General features: G+C 43.0%; 1 protein-coding gene and 1 pseudogene across 4 annotated transcripts in view; both read left to right on the top strand.

Moving 5' to 3' along the window:
- The first annotated feature begins 3,340 nt into the window (after nt 1–3,340).
- Nucleotides 3,341–3,550, top strand: LOC144493205 (U2 spliceosomal RNA; annotated as a pseudogene).
- Nucleotides 3,551–7,347: 3,797 nt separating this feature from the next.
- acd (ACD shelterin complex subunit and telomerase recruitment factor) overlaps nt 7,348–20,882 on the top strand; it is a 33,097-nt gene continuing 19,562 nt past the window's right edge. For 2 of the 4 annotated variants that reach the window (XM_078210959.1, XM_078210958.1), the window contains exons 1-3: nt 7,348–7,592; nt 12,850–12,974; nt 16,523–16,613. In XM_078210959.1, coding sequence (XP_078067085.1) covers nt 7,485–7,592; nt 12,850–12,974; nt 16,523–16,613 — 324 coding nt within the window. In that variant the 5' untranslated portion in view covers nt 7,348–7,484. Of the gene's footprint in view, nt 7,593–11,526; nt 12,504–12,849; nt 12,975–16,522; nt 16,614–20,882 lie in introns of those variants that run through there. The other 2 variants (XM_078210960.1, XM_078210961.1) reach the window with 2 other exon arrangements.

Below are 20,882 nucleotides of genomic sequence, written 5' to 3'. Positions count from 1 at the left end.
GGGCTATGCGAGAGGGGGTATGCAAGAGGTGGGGTGGTCCACGTTGGGGGCATGCAAAGTGGGTGGCATAGAGCGTCCGCCAGGGGACTCATTGGGAGAGTATTCGGAGGGCTGTCTTTGTGTGCAAATCACAGAAAACTAACATGAAGATACACCAAATAGGGAATCAGATGGTATGTTAGTCTTTATTACAAAAGGGTTGTAGTACAAGAATAAACAAATCTAATTGCAATTATATATGGCATTGGTGAAATCACATGGAGGATTTTGGTCTCCTCCTTACAAAGCCCTCCTTACAAAGCTCCCTTTTGCATAGTCTCCCTCTTGCATAGTCTCCCTTGCATAGCCTCCCCCTTGCATAGCCCCCATTCCCCCCCTTTCATAGCCCTTCTTGCATAGCACCCCCTCTTGCATAGCTCCCCATTGCATAGCACCCCCCCTTGCATAGCTCCCCTTGCAGAGCTCCCCATTGCATAGCCTCCTTGCATAGTGCCCCTTGCGTAGCTCCTCTTGCATAGCCTCCCCCTTGTATAGCCCCCCCTTTCATAGCCCCAATTACATAGCACCCCCTCTTGCATAGCTCCCCACTGCATAGCACCCCCTTTGCATTGCCCCCTTGCAGTTTTGGTCTCTTTAGCAAAAGAAGGATATATTTGCTCTAAAGGAAGAAAAACTGATTGTTTTCATGAGGAAATTGTCCTCCAAGGAGAGACAGAGTAGATGAGGTTTATATTCCCTAGACATAAGAAGAATGAGAGATGTTCTCATTGAAACATTTAAAATTCTTAAGGGATTGACAGTGTAGATGCTAAATGGCTGTTTCAGCTGGTATTCTAAAACTAGGGATCCCAGTCTCAAAGTAAGTGGTTGGCCCATTTGTACTTAGATGAACAAATATTTCTTTATTCAAAGGGTTGTAAATCTTTGGAATACTCTACCTGAAATGACTGAATGCTGAGACATTGAATATATTCAAGAGAAAGATCATTAGATTTATTTATTAGTGTCATAAGTAGGCTTACATTTACACTGCAATGAAGTTACTGTGAAAATCCCCTTGTCACCACATCCAGCGCTTATTCGGGTACACTGAGGGAGAATTTATCATGGCCAATGCACCTAACCAGGACATCTTTCGGACAGTGGAACATAACCGGAGCACCCTGAGGAAACCCAATCAGATATGGGGAGAACGTGCAGACTGCACACAGTGACCCAAACTGGGAATCAAACCCTGGTCCCTGGCGCTGTGAGGCAGAAGTGCTAAACACTGTGCCACTGATTTTTGAATACTAAGGGAATCAAAGGATTTCAGGATAGAGCAGGAAAGTGGCTTTGAGTTAGAAGAATGGCCATGATCTTACTGAATGATGGAGCAGCCTCGAATGGCCGAATGTCCTACTCCTGATCTGATTTATTTTGTTCTTAAGTTCTTCTGAGGAATACCTGCCAGAAGGTAATGGGATCCAACCTTAAATAAAAACAGAAAATGCTGGAAAATCTCAGCAAGTCTGACAGCACCAGTGGAGAGAGACCAGAGCCAATGTTTTGAGTCTGGATGACCCTTTGTCAGAGCTTCCATCTTTAAATATGCTGCTCTGATTACATCGTTTGGGTATGATTGCAGTTTTATCCAGAGTCTGTGCAGGCAAGCTATGGTTTCTATCCAGGTTAAAAATCCCCAGAAAGTTGAGTTTCCTTCTGGGATAGGAGGAACAGGAGTCCTCAAGAACCCCACCTGATTCTTTCCCGAGTGTTGTGGACTGTTCTTTCAGATCACTGGTAGGGGTCTCCTGCTGCCCGAAAAACTCCTGCCTCCTGCCAGTTTTCCCTCTTCCTCCTAAGATTTCCATCTTCCTCCTAACTGCCAATCTCCAGATGCAATTCTACAACTCATCCGCTTCATCCTGGACCACAACGTCTTCACCTTCAACAGCCAGTTCTTCATTCGCACCTCAATATGCCAACATCTTTATGCACAGGTCCGAACAAGACCTCTTCACCGCACAGGACCTTCAACCGATGCTATACACTAGATACATCGATGACATTTTCTTCCTTTGGACTCATGGCGAACAATCATTGAAAGAACTATATGATGTCATCAACAAGTTCCATCCCACCATCAGATTCACCATGGACTACTCTCCAGGATCGATTGCATTCTTGGACACACGCATCTCCATCAAGGACGGTTACCTCAGCACTTCACTATACCGCAAGCCCACAGATAACCTCATGATGCTCCACTTCTCCAGCTTCCACCCTAAACACATTGAAGAAGCCTTCCGTATACACAGGATCTGCTCAGATGAGGAGGATCGCAACAGACACCTGCAGACGCTGAAAGACGCCCTCATAAGAACAGGATATGGCGCTCGACTCATCGATCGACAGTTCCAACGCGCCACAGCGAAAAACCGCACTGACCTCCTCAGAAGACAAACATGGGACACGGCAGACAGAGTACCTTTGTCGTCCAGTACTTCCCCGGAGTGGAGAAGCTACGACATCTTCTCCGGAGCCTTCAACATGTCATTGATGAAGACGAACATCTCGCCAAGGCCATCTCCACACCCCCACTTCTTGCCTTCAAACAACCGTACAACCTCAAACAGACCATTGTCCGCAGCAAACTACCCAGCCTTCAGGAGAACAGTGACCTCGACACCACACAACCCTGCCACAGCAACCTCTGCAAGATGTGCCAGATCATCGATGCGGATGCCATCATCTCACGTGAGAACACCATCCACCAGGTACACGGAACATACTCTTGCGACTCGGCCAACGTTGTCTATCTGAAATGCTGCAGGAAAGAATGTTCCGAGGCATGGTACATTGGGGAGACCATGCAGACGCTACGACAACAAATGAATGAACATCGCTCGACAATCACCAGACAGGAGTGTTCCCTTCCAGTCGGGGAACACTTCAGCAGTCACGGGCATTCTGATCTTCGGGGTAAGCGTTCTCCTTCACGGCACACAACAACGCAGAATCGCTGAGCAGAAACTGATAGCCAAGTTCCGCACACATGAGGACGGCCTCAACCGGGATCTTGGGTTCATGTCACACTAACTGTAACCCCCACAACTTGCCTGGGCTTGCAAAATCTCACTAACTGTCCTGGCTGGAGACAAAATACACCTCTTTAACCTGTGCTTAACCCTCTCTCCGCTCACATTGTCTGTACCTTTAAAACTTGATTACCTGTAAAGACTCGCATTCCAACCATTATCTTGTAAATTGAGTTTGTGTCTTTATATGCCCTGTTTGTGAACACAAGTCCTCACTCACCTGATGAAGGAGCTTGAGACTCCGAAAGCTAGTGCTGCCAATCGCTTCTCGGCCTTTTGGCTAAGATCAAGTGTAGTATGGATTGGATGCTGCACTTGGTTGAGGTCATTAGGTTACACTGACATTTCATATGTTTCATATGAAGCAATTTTTAAAAGCGGCATCTCGGCCTTTTGGCTAAGATGCAAATGAGCTCAAGTCTTGGAGGAGGAACCTCCCCCTTCTCCAATCAGCTTGGCTCATGTAGATCAGGCCCAGGACAGGGTGATTTTGGTCGTTCGCCCTGTCTTGTCAGCCTGGATCTGAAATGTCTCAACTTGTTGAGACTCTGAATTGGATTTGATTTGATTGAATTGGAAAAGTATTTTTTAAAAATAAACCTGTTGGGCTTTAACCTGGTGTTGTGAGACTTCTTACTGTCCTGCCAGTTGGCCAGCACTCCCACTGGGAATAGGCAGAAAGCTGAAAGAGACCAGGCAGATGAGGCCTAGTGGTTAAAATATCCTAGGTTTCATGCTGCGGTGGTTTCGATAGTTTACTATCTTGGTCTTTGCTAATGCAATTCCTGGTGCTGAGTTAAAATCAGCTCAATAATATTAGGAATATATATGCAGTAACCCACAATTTTTATTTCATTGTATGTTATAGAGGAACAGCATGTTTTGTATACATCATGTAGCCTCTTAACCATGCTTAGGGTTATATCATTTCATGTGTTATATCATTTTATGTGATACACAATGGTGACCCCTTTCACAGGTCTTAAAGTAGTTTAATTTGCTTTTATGTTACACCTTGTCAGTTTAGATTGTGCATATGTATATGTGTGGATGCACTTAGTTTATATCCAATCAGTAGCACATTAAAATTCTGTTGCCAAACAAAGGAACCAGCTAAATCACAAGTATCCTTTCATCGTTGAGAAGGGCAATGTTAATTACAGGAACAAAGACAGTTATCTCTGAAGAGCTGGCAACTTAGGGCCATGTGGAAAGATTAGATAGAAATACATACCATACATCTTGGAATGGTCCCTAAAACACATGCAGTTTTGTTTAATTGTCTCATTCGCATGAACTTAGCAAAAGAAAACCAAGGACAAACCTTCTTTTGTCATAGAGGTAAAGGATTCCATAGCAACAGTCTCACCCCAAAATTGATTCCTTTTGTTACTAATTTGGACAGGTGTCAGGTATGTCTAATTTAGTGAGTGAAGTTCAGATATAAATGCTTAATATTCAAAACAAATGGTTTATCGCCAACTTAAGATAAGTACACGTAGTGAATAATGTAGTATGAGTGCATAAAGTGTACCTTGCTCACTGGAAAATATGCCCCTAACTTTTCCATTAATTTTCATCTTTACTTTCTTTTTCCCTTAACATTTCAAGATAACTACACACTATTTCACTGACCTGCTCCCAGACCTCTCTCAAAGCTGCTCCACATCCAGCCCCTTTGATGTCTGAAGACATGTTTATTTTCTCATCTTCTCTGTTGTATTTCTCGTCTGCTCTGCGCCACCAAAGGTCGCAGCCTGGAACTCAATAAGACACAAACCAGTTATATGTTGCTATTTTAAGTTAGTGGTTCTCAAAATCTTTTTGTTTGGAGGATCCTTTTTTCAAATGGATTAGTAGTCATGGATTATCCATCTAAACTATAAAACTATATAATACTCATATTACAAATATGCTGCATGTAAAGAGCACCTTAATGTTTTTATGAAAATGGCTAATTACTTAGAGCAGCAACTGAGAATGAGAATTGTTCTATTGATGTTTGTGGTAGACAACGATGAGAGAAACCAGATAAACCAGAGATCAAGGATGAGTAGAACTCCATTGACATTCCAGAGCATGCCAGTGGAATTGTTTTTACAATAGTTAAAGACTAGCTGTCAATAGCATACATGCAGAAGCAGTTCACAGGTCAGTTCCAATACAAACAGCTATTAGCCAATCCGTATTAACAGCAGTCCTACTCTATTTAGCTGTTTAAACAAATTCAAAACAAGTCTCTATTTTAGTTTTTAAAATAATTTACCACAAACATGCAAGTTTCCTTACCCCAGTTCTAATGTGCTTACTTGAAAGTGACATTGTCTGAAACGTTTTAAAGATCTGTGCAAACCCAGCCCAATTTCTCAATGTTAGTTAATCATGCGGGGAATTTATATCACTTCTTGGCTTTTTGGCTAAGATCAAGCGTTAGACCAAGCAATTGCTTCCTAGTGGGAGGGGCGGGGGGTAGTGGTGCCTAGGTACTGATGGGGATGCAACTTAAATGCTAATCAATCACTCCCCCCCACCTCGCATTGCAGCATGTAATAGGAATCCAGGGTCATTACCCTGACCCCCAGACTCAGCTGACACATTACTCAGAGCAGACCAATGCGTGGGCCCCATGATTCAGCAAATGCCTCAATACAGGATCTTCTCCAGGCTGAATGGGAATAGCAGAAAGTGCTCTTCTCCACTGATAGCATCAGGAGATCCTCCCAGCTAGTCAGTGAGGGCTGTATGGAAATTGCAGTGGAGGTTAATACCAATGCTGCGTAGACCTCTAACCCCATCGGCTGATGGCAATTTGGTGACCTCCTGCCAGATAATTGGCTGGGCCCCATGCTGTCACTGTACTTCTGATGTGGAGATGCCGGCGTTAGACTGGGGTAAACACAGTAAGAAGTTTAACAACACCAGGTTAAAGTCCAACAAGTTTATTTGGTAGCAAAAGCCACACAAGCTTTCGGAGCTCCAAGCCCCTTCTTCAGGTGAGTGGGAATTCTGTTCACAAACAGAGCATATAAAGACACAGACTTAATTTACATGAATAATGGTTGGAATGCGAATACTTACAACTAATCAAGTCTTTAAGAAACAAAACAATGTGAGTGGAGAGAGCATCAAGACAGGCTAAAAAGATGTGTATTGTCTCCAGACAAGACAGCCAGTGAAACTCTGTGGGGGTTACAAATAGTGTGCCATGAACCCAATATCCCGGTTGAGGCCGTCCTTGTGTGTGCGGAACTTGGCTATCAGTTTCTGCTCAGCGACTCTGCGCCGTCGTGTGTCGCGAAGGCCGCCTTGGAGAACGCTTACCCGAATATCAGAGGCCGAATGCCCGTGACCGCTAAGCACCCGAGTGTGGTGACGAGGGGATTTTCACAGTAACTTCATTGCAGTGTTAATGTGAACCTACATGTGACACTAATAAAAATAAGATAGACTCTCGCACTTCAGGGCATCTGTCAATCAAGTTTGGTAAGAAGTTTAACAACACCAGGTTAAAGTCCAACAGGTTTATTTGGTAGCAAAAGCCACACAAGCTTTCGAGGCTCTGAGCCCCTTCTTCAGGTGAGTGGGAATTCTGTTCACAAACAGAACTTATAAGACACAGACTCAATTTACATGAATAATGGTTGGAATGCGAATACTTACAACTAATCCAGTCTTTAAGAAACAAAACAATGGGAGTGGAGAGAGCATCAAGACAGGCTAAAAAGATGTGTATTGTCTCCAGACAAGACAGCCAGTGAAACTCTGCAGGTCCACGCAACTGTGGGAGTTACAAATAGTGTGACATAAATTCTGATTCTAGGATCGCATGATAAAGACTCAGGAGGAAAAAAGCAGAAATATTTATGTGAAATAGTGTGACATAAACCCAATATCCCGGTTGAGGCCGTCCTTGTGTGTGCGGAACCTGGCTATCAGTTTCTGCTCTGCGACTCTGCGCTGTCGTGTGTCGCGAAGGCCGCCTTGGAGAACGCTTACCCGAATATCAGAGGCCGAATGCCCGTGACCGCTGAAGTGCTCCCCAACAGGAAGAGAACAGTCTTGCCTGGTGATTGTCGAGCGGTGTTCATTCATCCGTTGTCGCAGCGTCTGCATAGTTTCCCCAATGTACCATGCCTCGGGACATCCTTTCTTGCAGCGTATCAGGTAGACAACGTTGGCCGAGTTGCAAGAGTATGTACCGTGTACCTGGTGGATGGTGTTCTCACGTGAGAACCAGTTTGGACCAGGCGCGCATGCGCACTACCCTGTCCCGGGGGCGAGCACTGCGCATGTGCGGAGCTGGGGCGCCTTTGGGGCCTGTTGGCATCATGCGGCCAGATAGAGCCTGGGACTGAACTGGACAACAGCTGTGTCCCTCCCTCCCTCCCTGTCTGACCTCTCGGTATGAGATCGTACAAATCGTACATCGGGCGGCCGTGGATTACTGAGCAGTTGTTGAGATACGGAGCAACCGAAAGTCGACAGCGGCCGGCGGCAGCTCAGGTCACTGAGGTAAAGCAGCCGCTCGCTGGGCGGGAGCCTCTCCTCTAACTTGCTTATGTGTAAATAATGGCACAGTTGAGTATCTGTCACCCCGCACACTGATAATCCCAACAAATACCAGCATTTGGGTATAAATGTCCTGGAATCCCTTGGACGTTATCGAATATTTGGTTTAGAATGCAGCACCCCGGGTACTAAATATGAAAGTCCAGATAGAAGATGATTAGAAAAAACCTTGGGTGCTCTAATCTCCAGGCGGCTAGTCAAGGAGAGCGATTTGTGGTGTTCTGACAGTTTAGGCTCAGTTGGTAGAACCCTAGTCTATGTTAAAAACGTTGGGATTTCGGACTCCTAACATACATAACTTGTATAGTGCCCTTATAGTGCTTCCCAAACAACTTTCCAATGTGAGCCCATTTTAACACTTCAAAATTAATGTGACTTAAGACACTAGCAAAAACAAAGTTTAAAATTAAAGTTTGTGTATTATAGATCTGCATGATACATTGTATAAAATGAAAATCTGAATTTTAAGCACTTTTAAAGATGTACTCATGTAGGTTTCACTCAAGCTCTGTATTCCTTAGTGACAGAATACTCTCTTCCTCCTTACCCCATCATACACAAGCTGAGAAAGGGTGGAGATTAAGGATATTATGGAAATGGATGTAGGTTGCCATGACAGTCGAGCAGGTATATGGTTGGAATGCAAGCATGTACTTCATCTTATGTCTCTTTTTGATATCTTGGGGTGCAAAATAGCTGTGCATTTGTAGTGCTTTGAGATACTTCTGGATGGTGTAATAAGAAAGGAAAATCTTGCATTCATGTAGTGACTTTCATGACTTCAGGGCATCTCAAACTGCTTCACAGTCAATGAAGTACATGTGAAAGATAGTCACTATTATAATAAGGAACTAAATGAAAATCTGTATTTTACTCACCCACCAGTGGTAGGGCTGAAAAAATGTATTTTTGAAGCTTAAAATTACTAATCAAAGGAGTGCTGATCTAAGTCACTAATTTGTCAGTTTGCAGATATTTTCCTATTAATGATGCTTGTTGCTGTGATTGAATTTCAAACATTAATGTAATTATTTAATTGTTTTGGTATGGGCTTTCACAGCTTTCACCTCATTGTGACAGACTGGGAATAAATGTTCAGATGTTGGGTTTGCAAGCACCAAAATACTAATTCCCTGAAGGCCAAGAATTGGATGGCTGAATACAAACAGGAAAATCTTCACCAAACTGCCAAAAGTTGGGATGCAAGCTGGCAGTAGAAACCAAAGAATTGGATTTATAAAGCAGCATTCGCAACTCAATTGTTAGGCATTTGGAGTTATGCATGTTGTCCCCTGACGGTTGCAATTAGATTTCCACAGGTTCTAAGATTGCTCAGGAATTGGATTTAGAATACACTTGCACAATCCAATTATAAATTGTTTGTCTGCAAGAAAAAAATGATGCCACCAGGTAGTGATTGTTTTAACAAAGCCACAGTCCAGTAGACAACATTATTAAAAATGTAATTTTGGGCTTTAGAAATTATATCAGTGGGAAATAAAGTCTCCAACAGAGTAATATTTTTACAGCGAATCTCTGGGAAGCTAGATTTTTATTGTGGCATCTCCCAGCTTGTAAAATTAATTTGGGCGGGAGGAAGGTACATTTACTCTTTTATCCTATCATTCACTTTATTTGTGTTGATGGGGCCCTGTTGCTTGGTCTACAGGATCTGAAAGAGGAATACTTAATAAAATATCAATATACTTTTTCCTTTTCATCTCCTGTCCTTGAAATGCTGACTAGTTGCTGTGCTGCAGTAGGGTTCCACAGACACCAGACATTCTGTAGTATTTCGTAAAAGAGCAAATTATTCATCCTTGAGCTTTTGTCACGTATGATGGCAGGTCACTTCCAGCCTTGATCACTAGATAGTGCTTTTGGTTAGAAGCCTGGCTTTCCTATGAGCTCTGTGACCAGGGTTTGAAGCAACTATGGTTTTCTTGCCAGCTGCAAGAGTAATTAGCGAAATGAGTTTGGGGCATGTTAAGACATGTCAGTGTAGTGCTTTTCAGAGGAAGGCCCCTGCTGCAGAACTGCTCACGTTGGCTATCTTGGAGGGGGTGGGGAGGAGAGATGAGCTTCATTGCTCAGTGCTTCCTAACACTTTTATCCCTGCCTGCCCTTCTGAGATCTCTGTTTTTTCAATTTTGGCTCCTTGCGTATCCCCAAATTCAGTTGCTGCATCATTGCTGGCCTTGCCTAGGCTCTGGCAATTCTTCCCTGCCCCTCTGCGCCTTTAACTTACTCTTTAAAGCATATCACTTTGACCAAATCACTGCTTTGCCATAGAATCGTAGAATCCTACAGTGCAGAAGGAGGCCATTCGGCCCATTGAGTCTGCACCGACCACAATCCCACCCAGGCCCTATTTCCGGAACCCTTCATATTTACCCTGCTAATCCCCTGATACTGGGGTCAATTTAGCATGGCCAATCAACCTAACCCACACATCTTTGGACTGTGGGAGGAAACTGGAGCACCCGGAGGAAACCCACGCAGACATGGGGAGAATGTGCAAACTCCGCATAGGCAGTGACCTAAGCTGGGAATCGAACCTGGGTCCCTGGTGCTGTGAGGCAGCAGTGCTAACCACTGTGCCGCCCCCTGGATTTTGTTGGGAATATTATTTTTATCTGGAATAAACAAGATATTAAACATAGGAAATGAAACCACTGATGAAAAATACTTGATTAATTTAGATGAGATAGGATTGGTTTTCTTTACAAGAATATGTCTACCCCTTTACTCACCAATATGTGCGCTTCAATCTTAAGAAACAATCCCTTTTCACACCGGTTTGGTTTTGATCTCCATCATTTGCACATCACACCATGATTTTAATATGCTTTTATACTTCCACCTTTCAAAATGAATAGCAGAAGTGAATCACTACTTTCCAGGCAGCACACCTGAATTTTTAGATTAGGTCTTTATGAACTCTGCAGGTTACCTTCACAGTAATCTGCATCTCTGAAAAGTGTATTAAATTGCAACATTGCAGCCTTGCATGTCAGTTAGCTTTGCCAACCCATTTGATACTATACAGTTTAATTTTATGTTGTGGACTTGTTTGCTTGGAATTAAATTGAGGTCCAACTAAATATGTCTCATTTATGAACTCAACAGTTGCTGGAGCAGAGTCAGTTAATCGGCCTGACTAGATTCATATCTAAATTATAGCTATGGTGACACATTTTGATGTGGAGATGCCGGCGTTGGACTGGGGTAAACACAGTAAGAAGTCTCACAACTCCAGGTTAAAGTCCAACAGGTTTATTTGGTAGCAAAAGCCACTAGCTTTCGGAGCGCTGCCCCTTCGTCAGGTGAGTGGAAGTTCTATCCACAAACAGGGCATATAAAGACACAAACTCAATTTACAAAATAATGATTGGAATGCGAGTCTTTACAGGTAATCAAGTTTTAACGGTACAGACAATGTGAGTGGAGAGAGCGTTAAGCACAGGTTAAAGAGATGTGTATTGTCTCCAGACTGGACAGTTAGTGAGATTTTGCAAGCCCAGGCAAGTCGTGGGGGTTACAGATAGTGTGACATGAACCCAAGATCCCGGTTGAGGCCGCCCTCATGTGTGCGGAACTTGGCTATCGGTCTCGGCTCAGCGACTCTGCGTTGTCGTGTGTCGTGAAGGCCGCCTTGGAGAACGCTTACCCGAAGATCAGAGGCTGAATCCCCGTGACCGCTTAATGACACATTTTGAGACAGCACATGTATATCAGCTTTGTTATATATGTTTTAAAATGCATTTGTTCGCCATGTTCAAACTGAATTGAATTGACCACTTTGGATCAAAATTTTTAATTTAACATGGCTATGTATATGCAATATACTCTTCAGTTTATTTAATAACAGTTTCAGAAACGGGACCAGATGCTTGCTAACAGCACATGCTGAGCCGAAGTAGGTAGCCATCTGTGAGTATCAATCAGCTGACTTCTGTTCCTGTTTGAATTTGCGATGGATGGTTGGATTTTATTAAGTTTTCTTTATTAAAACTGAAGTATTATATTAGTGGAAAAACTGGCACTACATACCTATTGCAGTTCATTCAGGCTTTGAAAATGTCTTCTGCCATTAATGAATTGATATCAATAACTGCATTATATTATGCGATTATTTACTCCAGTTAAATCATGCAAATATGTATTGTCCACAAAACTGACTTGCTATAAACTGTGCATATGAAGTTGAAAAATTTAGATGGTAACAGATACTGCATTGAATTTCAACAATATACAAAATAATCTATCAAATATAACTCTGAATGGTTTTAGCTGTTAATTGCATTAACTTCATGGATTGCAAATTGCATTGTGCTTGCCAGCCAGTTGGGATTTATGCTGATATGCACATTGATATCCTGTAATAATGACTTGGTGTTTTCAGATTATCTGAGCATATTACTAATCAAGCACAGGTTCTGTCTGTGTTATATAATTTGTTGTGCATTTGCTTTGTTTGTGTTGCATGTATCCTTGATTTGGAAAGGGAAGGAATTTATTTTTTAAACTTTTTAAAATCTAAATTTTGTGACAAATCTGAGAACCTTCTTTTAACTGTATAAACTTTTGTTGGAAACATGCCTCCTCAGCTTTTGGTCATAATCAGAGAGATTTTTTATGCTGAAAGCAACTTTATTCATAAATTGCCACCCTTAATTAATTTCTGCATGTATTTGTATACCTAGCAATTAAAATGTCTCCATGTTGACTTGTGCGAGTGAACAGCTGGGCTGCTGCCTTGCTGTCCTCTGAGGTGATGCTTGAGAAATTATGCTGTCAAGTATTATGGATGGTCTGTATAACCGTACAAGAATACATAAAGTCAGATCAAAGGTCAGTCCATAGAGATAGTAGAAAATATAGTAATTTTAGGAAGCTACTGGTTATCTTACACAGAACCAATTGATTGGGGATAATTCAGTTTGGAACTGTGACTGAAATTTAATAGCACCATATTATATTCCTCATTTAGGTTTAGTACACTTTATGTATATCTACAGGAATCCCACTTTGCTCAGACACGTGTTTGACAATTTGATACTATATTAATGACTAAACAAATTAACTTAAGGTTGTTTGTCAAGTGGAAGCTTTGTTTTGAAATTGATATTCTTGAATATCAGTTTAGTAATTGCACTGAGTTTTAAGAACATCAACTTACGTGTGGGTTTCTTTATAGTTTGTTCTCCCTAAGAACTGGATAAAAGAAGCTGAACATGAACCTGCTGCTGTTATTCACATATCAGATTTGAAACACTACATTAAGGCTGTGGTGACAAAGGGAGCCAAATGTGACCTAGAGCAGTAAGTGGTTACAAATAAAAACTCAAATTTATCTTGCTTTGTGTAGTAATTATATTGCTGGTGACCTCAGCAAGACCAAGTCCTAGGCTGTGCAGCATGTTGTAGATGCAAACAGATCCAATTATATGCTGATCTTCTTTCTGCCTGAAAATTGTTTTGCATTTGGCTTGAACCTGATACACTTTGAATTGTTACTCAAATTGTCATGCATTGAAAGGCTGTGTCACACTAGCCCCTGTTGATTTTAAATATCAGATTCAACAGCAACAAATTGCAATAAGAACATAAGAAATAGGAGCAGGAGTAGGCCATCTAGCCCCTCGAGCCTGCCCCGCCATTCAATAAGATCATGGCTGATCTGAAGTGGATCAGTTCCACTTACCCGCCTGATCCCTATAACCCCTAATTCCCTTACCAATCAGGAATCTGTCTATCCATGATTTAAACATATTCAACGAGGTAGCCTCCACCACTTCAGTGGGCAGAGAATTCCAGAGATTCACCACCCTCTGAGAGAAGAAGTTCCTCCTCAACTCTGTCCTAAACTGACCCCCCTTTATTTTGAGGCTGTGCCCTCTAGTTCTAGCTTCCTTTCTAAGTGGAAAGAATCTCTCCACCTTTACCCTATCCAGCCCCTTCATTATCTTATAGGTCTCTATAAGATCCCCCCTCAGCCTTCTAAATTCCAACGAGCACAAACCCAATTTGCTCAGTCTCTCATAATGAACACCCCTCATCTCTGGTATTAACCTGGTGAACCTTCTTTGCACTCCCTCCAAGGCCAATATATCCTTCCGCAAATAAGGGGACCAATACTGCACACAGTATTCCAGCTACGGCCTCACCAGTGCCTTGTACAGATGCAGCAAGACATCTCTGCTTTTATATTCTATCCCCCTTGCGATATAGGCCATCCCATTTGCCTTCTTGATCACCTGTTGCACCTGCAGACTGGGTTTTTGCGTCTCATGCACAAGGACCCCCAGGTCCCTTTGCACAGTAGCATGTTGTAATTTTTTTCCATTTCGATAATAATCCAATTTGCTATTATTTCCTCCAAAGTGAATAACCTCGCATTTGTCAATGTTATACTCCATCTGCCAGATCCTCGCCCACTCACTCAGCCTGTCCAAATCTCTCTGCAGACCTTCTACGCCCTCCACACGATTCACTTTTCCACTTATCTTTGTGTCGTCTGCAAACTTTGTTACCCTACACTCAGTCCCCCCCTCCAGATCGTCTATATAAATGGTAAATAGTTGAGGCCCCAGTACTGATCCCTGCGGCACCCTCTAGTTACTACCTGCCAACCAGAAAAGCACCCATTTATTCCGGCTCTCTGCTTCCTGTCGGATAGCCATTCCCCAATCCACGCTAACAGCCTACCCCCAACTCCGTGTGACCCAATCTTAGAACCATAGAAAATTACAGCTCAGAAACAGGCCTTTTGGCCCTTCTTGTCTGTGCCGAACCATTTTATGCCTCGTCCCACTGACCTGCACTTGGACCATATCCCTCCACACCCCTCTCATCCATGAACCCGTCCAAGTTTTTCTTAAATGTTAAAAGTGACCCCGCATTTACCACTTTATCCGGCAGCTCATTCCACACTCCCACCACTCTCTGCGTGAAGAAGCCCCCCCTAATATTCCCTTTAAACTTTTCTCCTTTCACCCTTAACCCATGCCCTCTGGTTTTTTTCTCCCCTAGCCTCAGCAGAAAAAGCCTGCTTGCATTCACTCTATCTATACCCATCAAAATCTTATACACCTCTATCAAATCTCCCCTCAATCTTCTACGCTCCAGGGAATAAAGTCCCAACCTATTCAATCTCTCTCTGTAACTCAGCTTCTCAAGTCCTGGCAACATCCTTGTGAACCTTCTCTGCACTCTTTCAATCTTATTTACATCCTTCCTGTAACTTCTTCAGCAACCTTTTGTGAGGCACCTTATCAAACGCCTTTTGGAAATCTAAAACACTGCATCCACCGGTTCCCCTCCATCAACCGCACTAGTCACATCTTCATAAAAATCCAAGAGCAGTTCAACAAGCAAAAGGGGCATTTATAAAATAAAAGTTCATCAGCATGAGCTGTTAAATGACCTCAGCTTTAATTTTTCCTACCTAATTCTATTTTGTGCATGATAGCTTCTCCGAGTGGGCTTTCCAATCTTAAAGCTGTATTCGATAAGACATAATTCTTTATTAATTTTTGTTTGATATTTTCTTCTACACTGGGCCCACTTATGTATACATAACTATCAGCCATACTTGATTATCATCTACATATTTGATAGAACACACCTGTTGTGATCTTCTAGTCAACAAGAGATTATTCCACCCTATTTCTAATCACGGAATCATCAGAGGTCTTTAATTTGTTCAAATCCAGTTGCAATACACGATCAACAAACATCTATTCCTATTGCTTGATGAGATTTATTTATGTGAGTAAATAGCAGTGTGTGAGGAGTTCATTATTTATCTGTCTGTCCTTGGTGAAATAGATACAGTTTTTTTGTTACTGATGAGCAGCACAAGCTGTCTGCAATTTACTTTGGCTCAAGTCTTTGTAACGGTTGCTGGTGAAATGCAGACCTTTCATTTAAACAGTGCAATTATATTATGTCCGCAACTTAATTTTCTACTCATATCAGTTTATTATTGTTTGATCCATATTAATAAATGTGAATATTAACAGTCACCTGGCCACATGCGATAATTAGATCTTGGAGAATCAAAACAGGCAAATTTGGCAAAGCCATGTTGCAATCTAGCCTGCGTTTGCTTTATTTACTCACAATCTGTGTCTGCTCTGTTGCCCTCCCCACCCACAGTCCTTGGTTTACCAGTTACTGAAGGCCTCTACAATGTTTGCAGCTACTACCCTGCTTTGATTCAAATTTCTCTCATACTTTCACCCACATCTGCACTCTTCAGATTGTGTAAAGAAAAACTGCCAAAGGCTCATTCAATTTGTGTAAAGAATTGATACAATAATTGAAATATTCTGTTGGTAGTTGCACCTGTGTCACACACTCTTGGCTTTACAACTTTGTGTGGATTATTTTTATTGTGGGATGTGATGGTGTCGATGTGGCAGGAGTCACTGCACCTAGTAAAGTTTGATATGTTTCAGTGATGTGACCAAAGGGTATATAAGTGCAGTTTTTTTTTACAAATTTTTAATTGTATCTAACTCAAGTATTTAAATTTTGTATTGCTGAAAAAGGCATTTATTGAAGCTTTTCTTGATCTCATCAGGACAATTAGCAAGAATATCAAATGAAAGGGAACAACAATTTATACTGTATGACAAGAGAGTGCAAATTGGTTAGCAAGTGAACTCTGTGCTACCATCCGACTGATTATTTCAATTTTTAAATTGTGTACGTTATGCACAATGAGTTCAGACCCCATAGATCCAGGAACTAATGGAAATTTGTTTTTTCTTCAATGTGTGCTTCCCTCACACCCGCAGCTTATTGTATGCACTCTGTTAAAAGATTATTTATCAGATATATGCATTTTTGTCCTCACATTTTAGGGAGGAAGAGAATTACACACTCAGTGATATCAAAAGCAAAATTATTATTTTGAGAAAATTCAATGTTGAACTCCATTTGGAACTGCAGCTGGTAAGTGATGATGTTAATAGCGCATTAATGATTTTTGAGATTAATTTTGGCTTTGACTTGCAATGCAGTCAATGAGACAGAGGTCACCCTGAAGCCCACAAGACTTTCTAGAAATTCACGTGAATATAAAAATTTAAGTAAAATTATGGTGGTGTATTTTTCAAATGATTGGAAGATTTCGGTAGTGTGCAATAAAGACTTTTACACCAAAATAATGTTTTCAGACCGTAGTACAAGGTTTTACAAGATAATGCAGAAAATCATTGATATATGAGATTCAGGCTTCTAACAACAGCAGTTTTCATTTATATAATATCTTGAATAATAATAAACGCTTTGCAGAGAAAACGATGGTGAGCAGTGGCAAAAGTTAGGAGAAATTATTTAAAGCATAACAGAGCATTAAAAAAAGATGGTGTTGAGAGAAGTGGCTGGGCCAAGAGCAGAGCATTGGAAAAGACATGGCTGCAAGGGGAGCATTGGTGGGGCTAAGGCTGAGAGTGCAGCTTCAGAGGGGGGCATGGTTGCGATGGAATTTTGAAGGAGGTGAGGTTGAGAGCGGAGCACTGGAGGGGCCAAGGCTGCGATGGAGCGTTGGGGGGGGGGCTGCAATAGAGCATTGGGGAGGCGAGGCTGCGAGCGGAGCATTGGAGGGGGGGGGGGCGAGGCTGCGATGGAGCATTGGGGGGGTCGAGGCTGCGATGGAGCATTGGGGGGGGTCGAGGCTGCGACGGAGCATTGGGAGGATCGAGGCTGCGATGGAGCATTGGGAGGGTCGAGGCTGCACTGGATCATTGGGGGGGGTCGAGGCTGGGTTGGAGCATTTGGGGGGGGTCGAGGCTGCGAGTGGAGCATTGGGGGATGTCGAGGCTGCAATGGAGCATTGGGGGGGGGTCGAGGCTGCGATGGAGCATTGGGGGGGTCGAGGCTGCGATGGAGCATTGGGGGGGTCGAGGCTGCGAGTGGAGCTTTGGGGGGGGGCGACGCTGCGATGGAGCATTGCGAAAGGGTCGAGGCTGCGAGTGGAGCTTTGGAGGGGAGGGGGGACGCTGCGATGGAGCATTGGGGGGTTTGAGGAGTAAATAAGTAACCTAGATTTGACTAAGAACAAGGGTGGATAATGATGACAGTGTGGCAGTAAGCTGTAAATGCAACGTTTCTTAGTATGTTGGGAGTTTTCTGATCCAGGACAACTGAATCTGGGGCAAGTGTGAAACCTGAGACACTTCAGTTCAGAATCGTGGAGCTGGAGTTCACTGAGCAGATGTTTGTGGGACAGCAGGGAGGGGAGAACTACCTCACCACCATGCTGTGAATATTATCCTAAGAGGGGGGTAGCTGGGATGTCAGTGCTGGAGGTTTTAACATGCAAAAGAATGTTACTGTCCCATTCAGTTCTCCATTTAAGCAGTGCATGTTTGGAGGCAAACAGGTTGACAATTGTAATATGTACAATGGGAATTGAGTCAAGGTTTAACCCTGAATTCCAGCATTAAACCCTCAATTCCCAAGCTGTCTGAGATTCCCTGTAAGAAGATCAGCAAGAACACAGTGGGAATTGACAGATAGGCTGCCTTTTAATCCTGTACCAGGACAGGTGCTTCCTTGTCTAAACCTCAACTGTTGTTCTGAGAGTATTTACACAGCTTTGGAGATGATTTCCAACACACACGCCTTCTCTCGCATGCACTCCCCTTGCACCTAACATTTTCATCTGCAGTCCTTCCCCCACACCTCTCTTTCTACCTCTAGGTGAGGTTGGGAGGGAGGAAGACGGGACATAGAGAGGGAGGAAGAGGGCATCTCTACCCTACCTCCCTCCCTCCCTGTCCCAAAAATGCAGAATATTTTTATAAGGTCATAGGACCACTGTCTCCCTACAGTGCAGAAGGAGGCTATTTGGCCAATCGAGTCCGCACCACCTCTCCAAAAGAGCATTTTACCCAGGTCCACCCACCTCCCGCCCTATCCCTGTTACGCTGCGCATTGCGCTTGGCCAATCCACCTCTCCTAAACATCTTTGGACTGTGGGAGGAAACCAGAGCACCCATAAGACCATAAGACCATAAGACATAGGAGCGGAAGTAAGGCCATTCGGCCCATCGAGTCCACTCCACCATTCAATCATGGTTGATTTCAACTCCATTTACCCGCTCTCTCCCCATAGCCCTTAATTCCTCGAGAAATCAAGAATTTATCAATTTCTGTCTTGAAGACGCTCAACGTCTCGGCCTCCACAGCCCTCTGTGGCAATGAATTCCACAGACCCGGAGGAAACCCACGTAGAGACGGGGAGAATGTGCAAACTCCACACAGTCACCCAGGCTGGAATTGAACCCAGGCCCCTGGCGCTGTAAAGTACCAGTGCTAACCACAGTGCCACCATGCCGCCTGTGCTGCGGTCGGATACTGGAAAATGCTTACTAACTTTCATGGGGATCTAGGTGTCCTACATAATTCACAGAAAGTCAGCATAATAAAGGATTTGGAGCAGTGATAGGCAACCTAGATCAGTGAGTGGTCCACATTCATCTCAGTGGGCTGCAAGGTTGAATTTAGGCATATTCACTAATCATGAATCCATGAATAAGATTGAATGCATTTAATATTTCATAACGAGTTATAGAAAATGCTTAATCATTCATATCTTAATAGTAACTATCATCAAGTTCAAGTGGTAAAAACAGAAGAATATTTATGCTTGTTTGGATGCAAAGTGAGCGCATGGCTCTCAGTCAATGTGTGCAATCAGTTTATGTAACCTTGTTCTACATGCATATCACTTCAGTCATACTGGCAGGAAAAAAAAACATGGATAGAAACTAGTGGAATGAGGCAACTCTGCGCATGGGCAACAGTCGGAACCCTGATGGGCTGCATGTTTCCCCGAGCTGCAGGTTGCCCACCACTTATTTGGAGTGTATGAATGAAGAGGTTTTACTAGACTGATGCCTGGGCTGAGCGGATAGTTCTGTGTGGAGAAATTGAGTTAACTTGGGCTATTGAGAGAGTACATTGAAACATACAAAATTTTTAAGAGACTTGACAGGTGCATGCAAGGGAGGCTGCTTGTCCTGGCTAGAAAATTTAAAACATGAACTCTCAGTCTCAGACTAAGGGATCAATCATTTAGGACTGAGATGAGGATAAATTTCTTTCCTTGTAATGTGAATCTTTAGAATTCTCTACCTCAGAGGGCTGTGGATGCTCGGTTGTTGGGTATATCAATAGATTTTTGGATACAAAGGAAATGGGGAGCATACAGGTCCAACGTGTTCCCTATAGGGGGAAATGTAGGAGCAATAAGTTCAGGGAACTCTGGATGTCAAGGACAATGGTAGTCATGATGTGGAGATGCCGGCGTTGGACTGGGGTGAACACAGTAAGAGTTTTAACAACAGGTTAAAGTCTAACGGGTTTATTTGGTATATTTCCACTCCATCTGACGAAGGAGCAGTGCTCCGAAAGCTAATGGTATTTGCTACCAATAAACCTGTTGGACTTTAACCTGGTGTTGTTAAAACTCCTACTCTGTCAAGGACAATTCAGGACTGGCTAAGGGAGAAGGGAAAGGCTTTTAGCAAATCCAAAGGGAGCAATCCAGCTGCGGCCCTGGAGGAATTTAGGAAGTGCAAGAGGGAACGTAAGAAAGCAATTAGAAGAATGAAAAGGAAGCATGATAAAGGACTTGCAAACAAGATTAGGGAGAGTCCTAAAATATTCTATAAATACATCAAGAGGAAGAGGTTAACCAGGGAAAGAGTAGGGCCCATTAGAGATCAAGGGAACAATCTGTGTGTGAAACTGCAGGACATTGGGTTAAATGAATACTTCTCTTCGGTCTTCACTCAGTAAAAGGAGGACAAAGGTACAAAATTCAAGAAAAGGGACTGTGAGGACCTTGAGTAGTTTGACATAGGAAGTGAGGAGGTATTGGAGGCTTTGATGGGCTTAAAATTGTTCAAACCCCAGGCGTGGGTCAATTGCATCCCAGGCTGCTATGGGAGGCAAGGCAGGAAATTGCTGGGGCTCTGATGCAAATTTTTAATTCCTTTCTGGCCACGGAAGAAGTGCCAGAGGACTGGAGAACGGCACAAGAAGGCTGATAGAGATGAACCATGGAATTACAGACCGGTGAATCTCATGTCAGTGGTAGGGAAACTATTGGAGAAAATGCTAAAGGAGAGAATTTAATCTCCATTTGGAAAGGCATGGGTTGATTAGGGATAGTCAGCATACTTTGTCAGAGGGAGGTCATGCATAACAAGT

The sequence above is a fragment of the Mustelus asterias genome, chromosome 4, assembly GCF_964213995.1.
Source record: "Mustelus asterias chromosome 4, sMusAst1.hap1.1, whole genome shotgun sequence".
NCBI lineage: Eukaryota > Metazoa > Chordata > Chondrichthyes > Carcharhiniformes > Triakidae > Mustelus > Mustelus asterias.
Note: the sequence above shows the minus strand (reverse complement) of the source record. Positions and strands in the feature narration are given on the sequence as shown.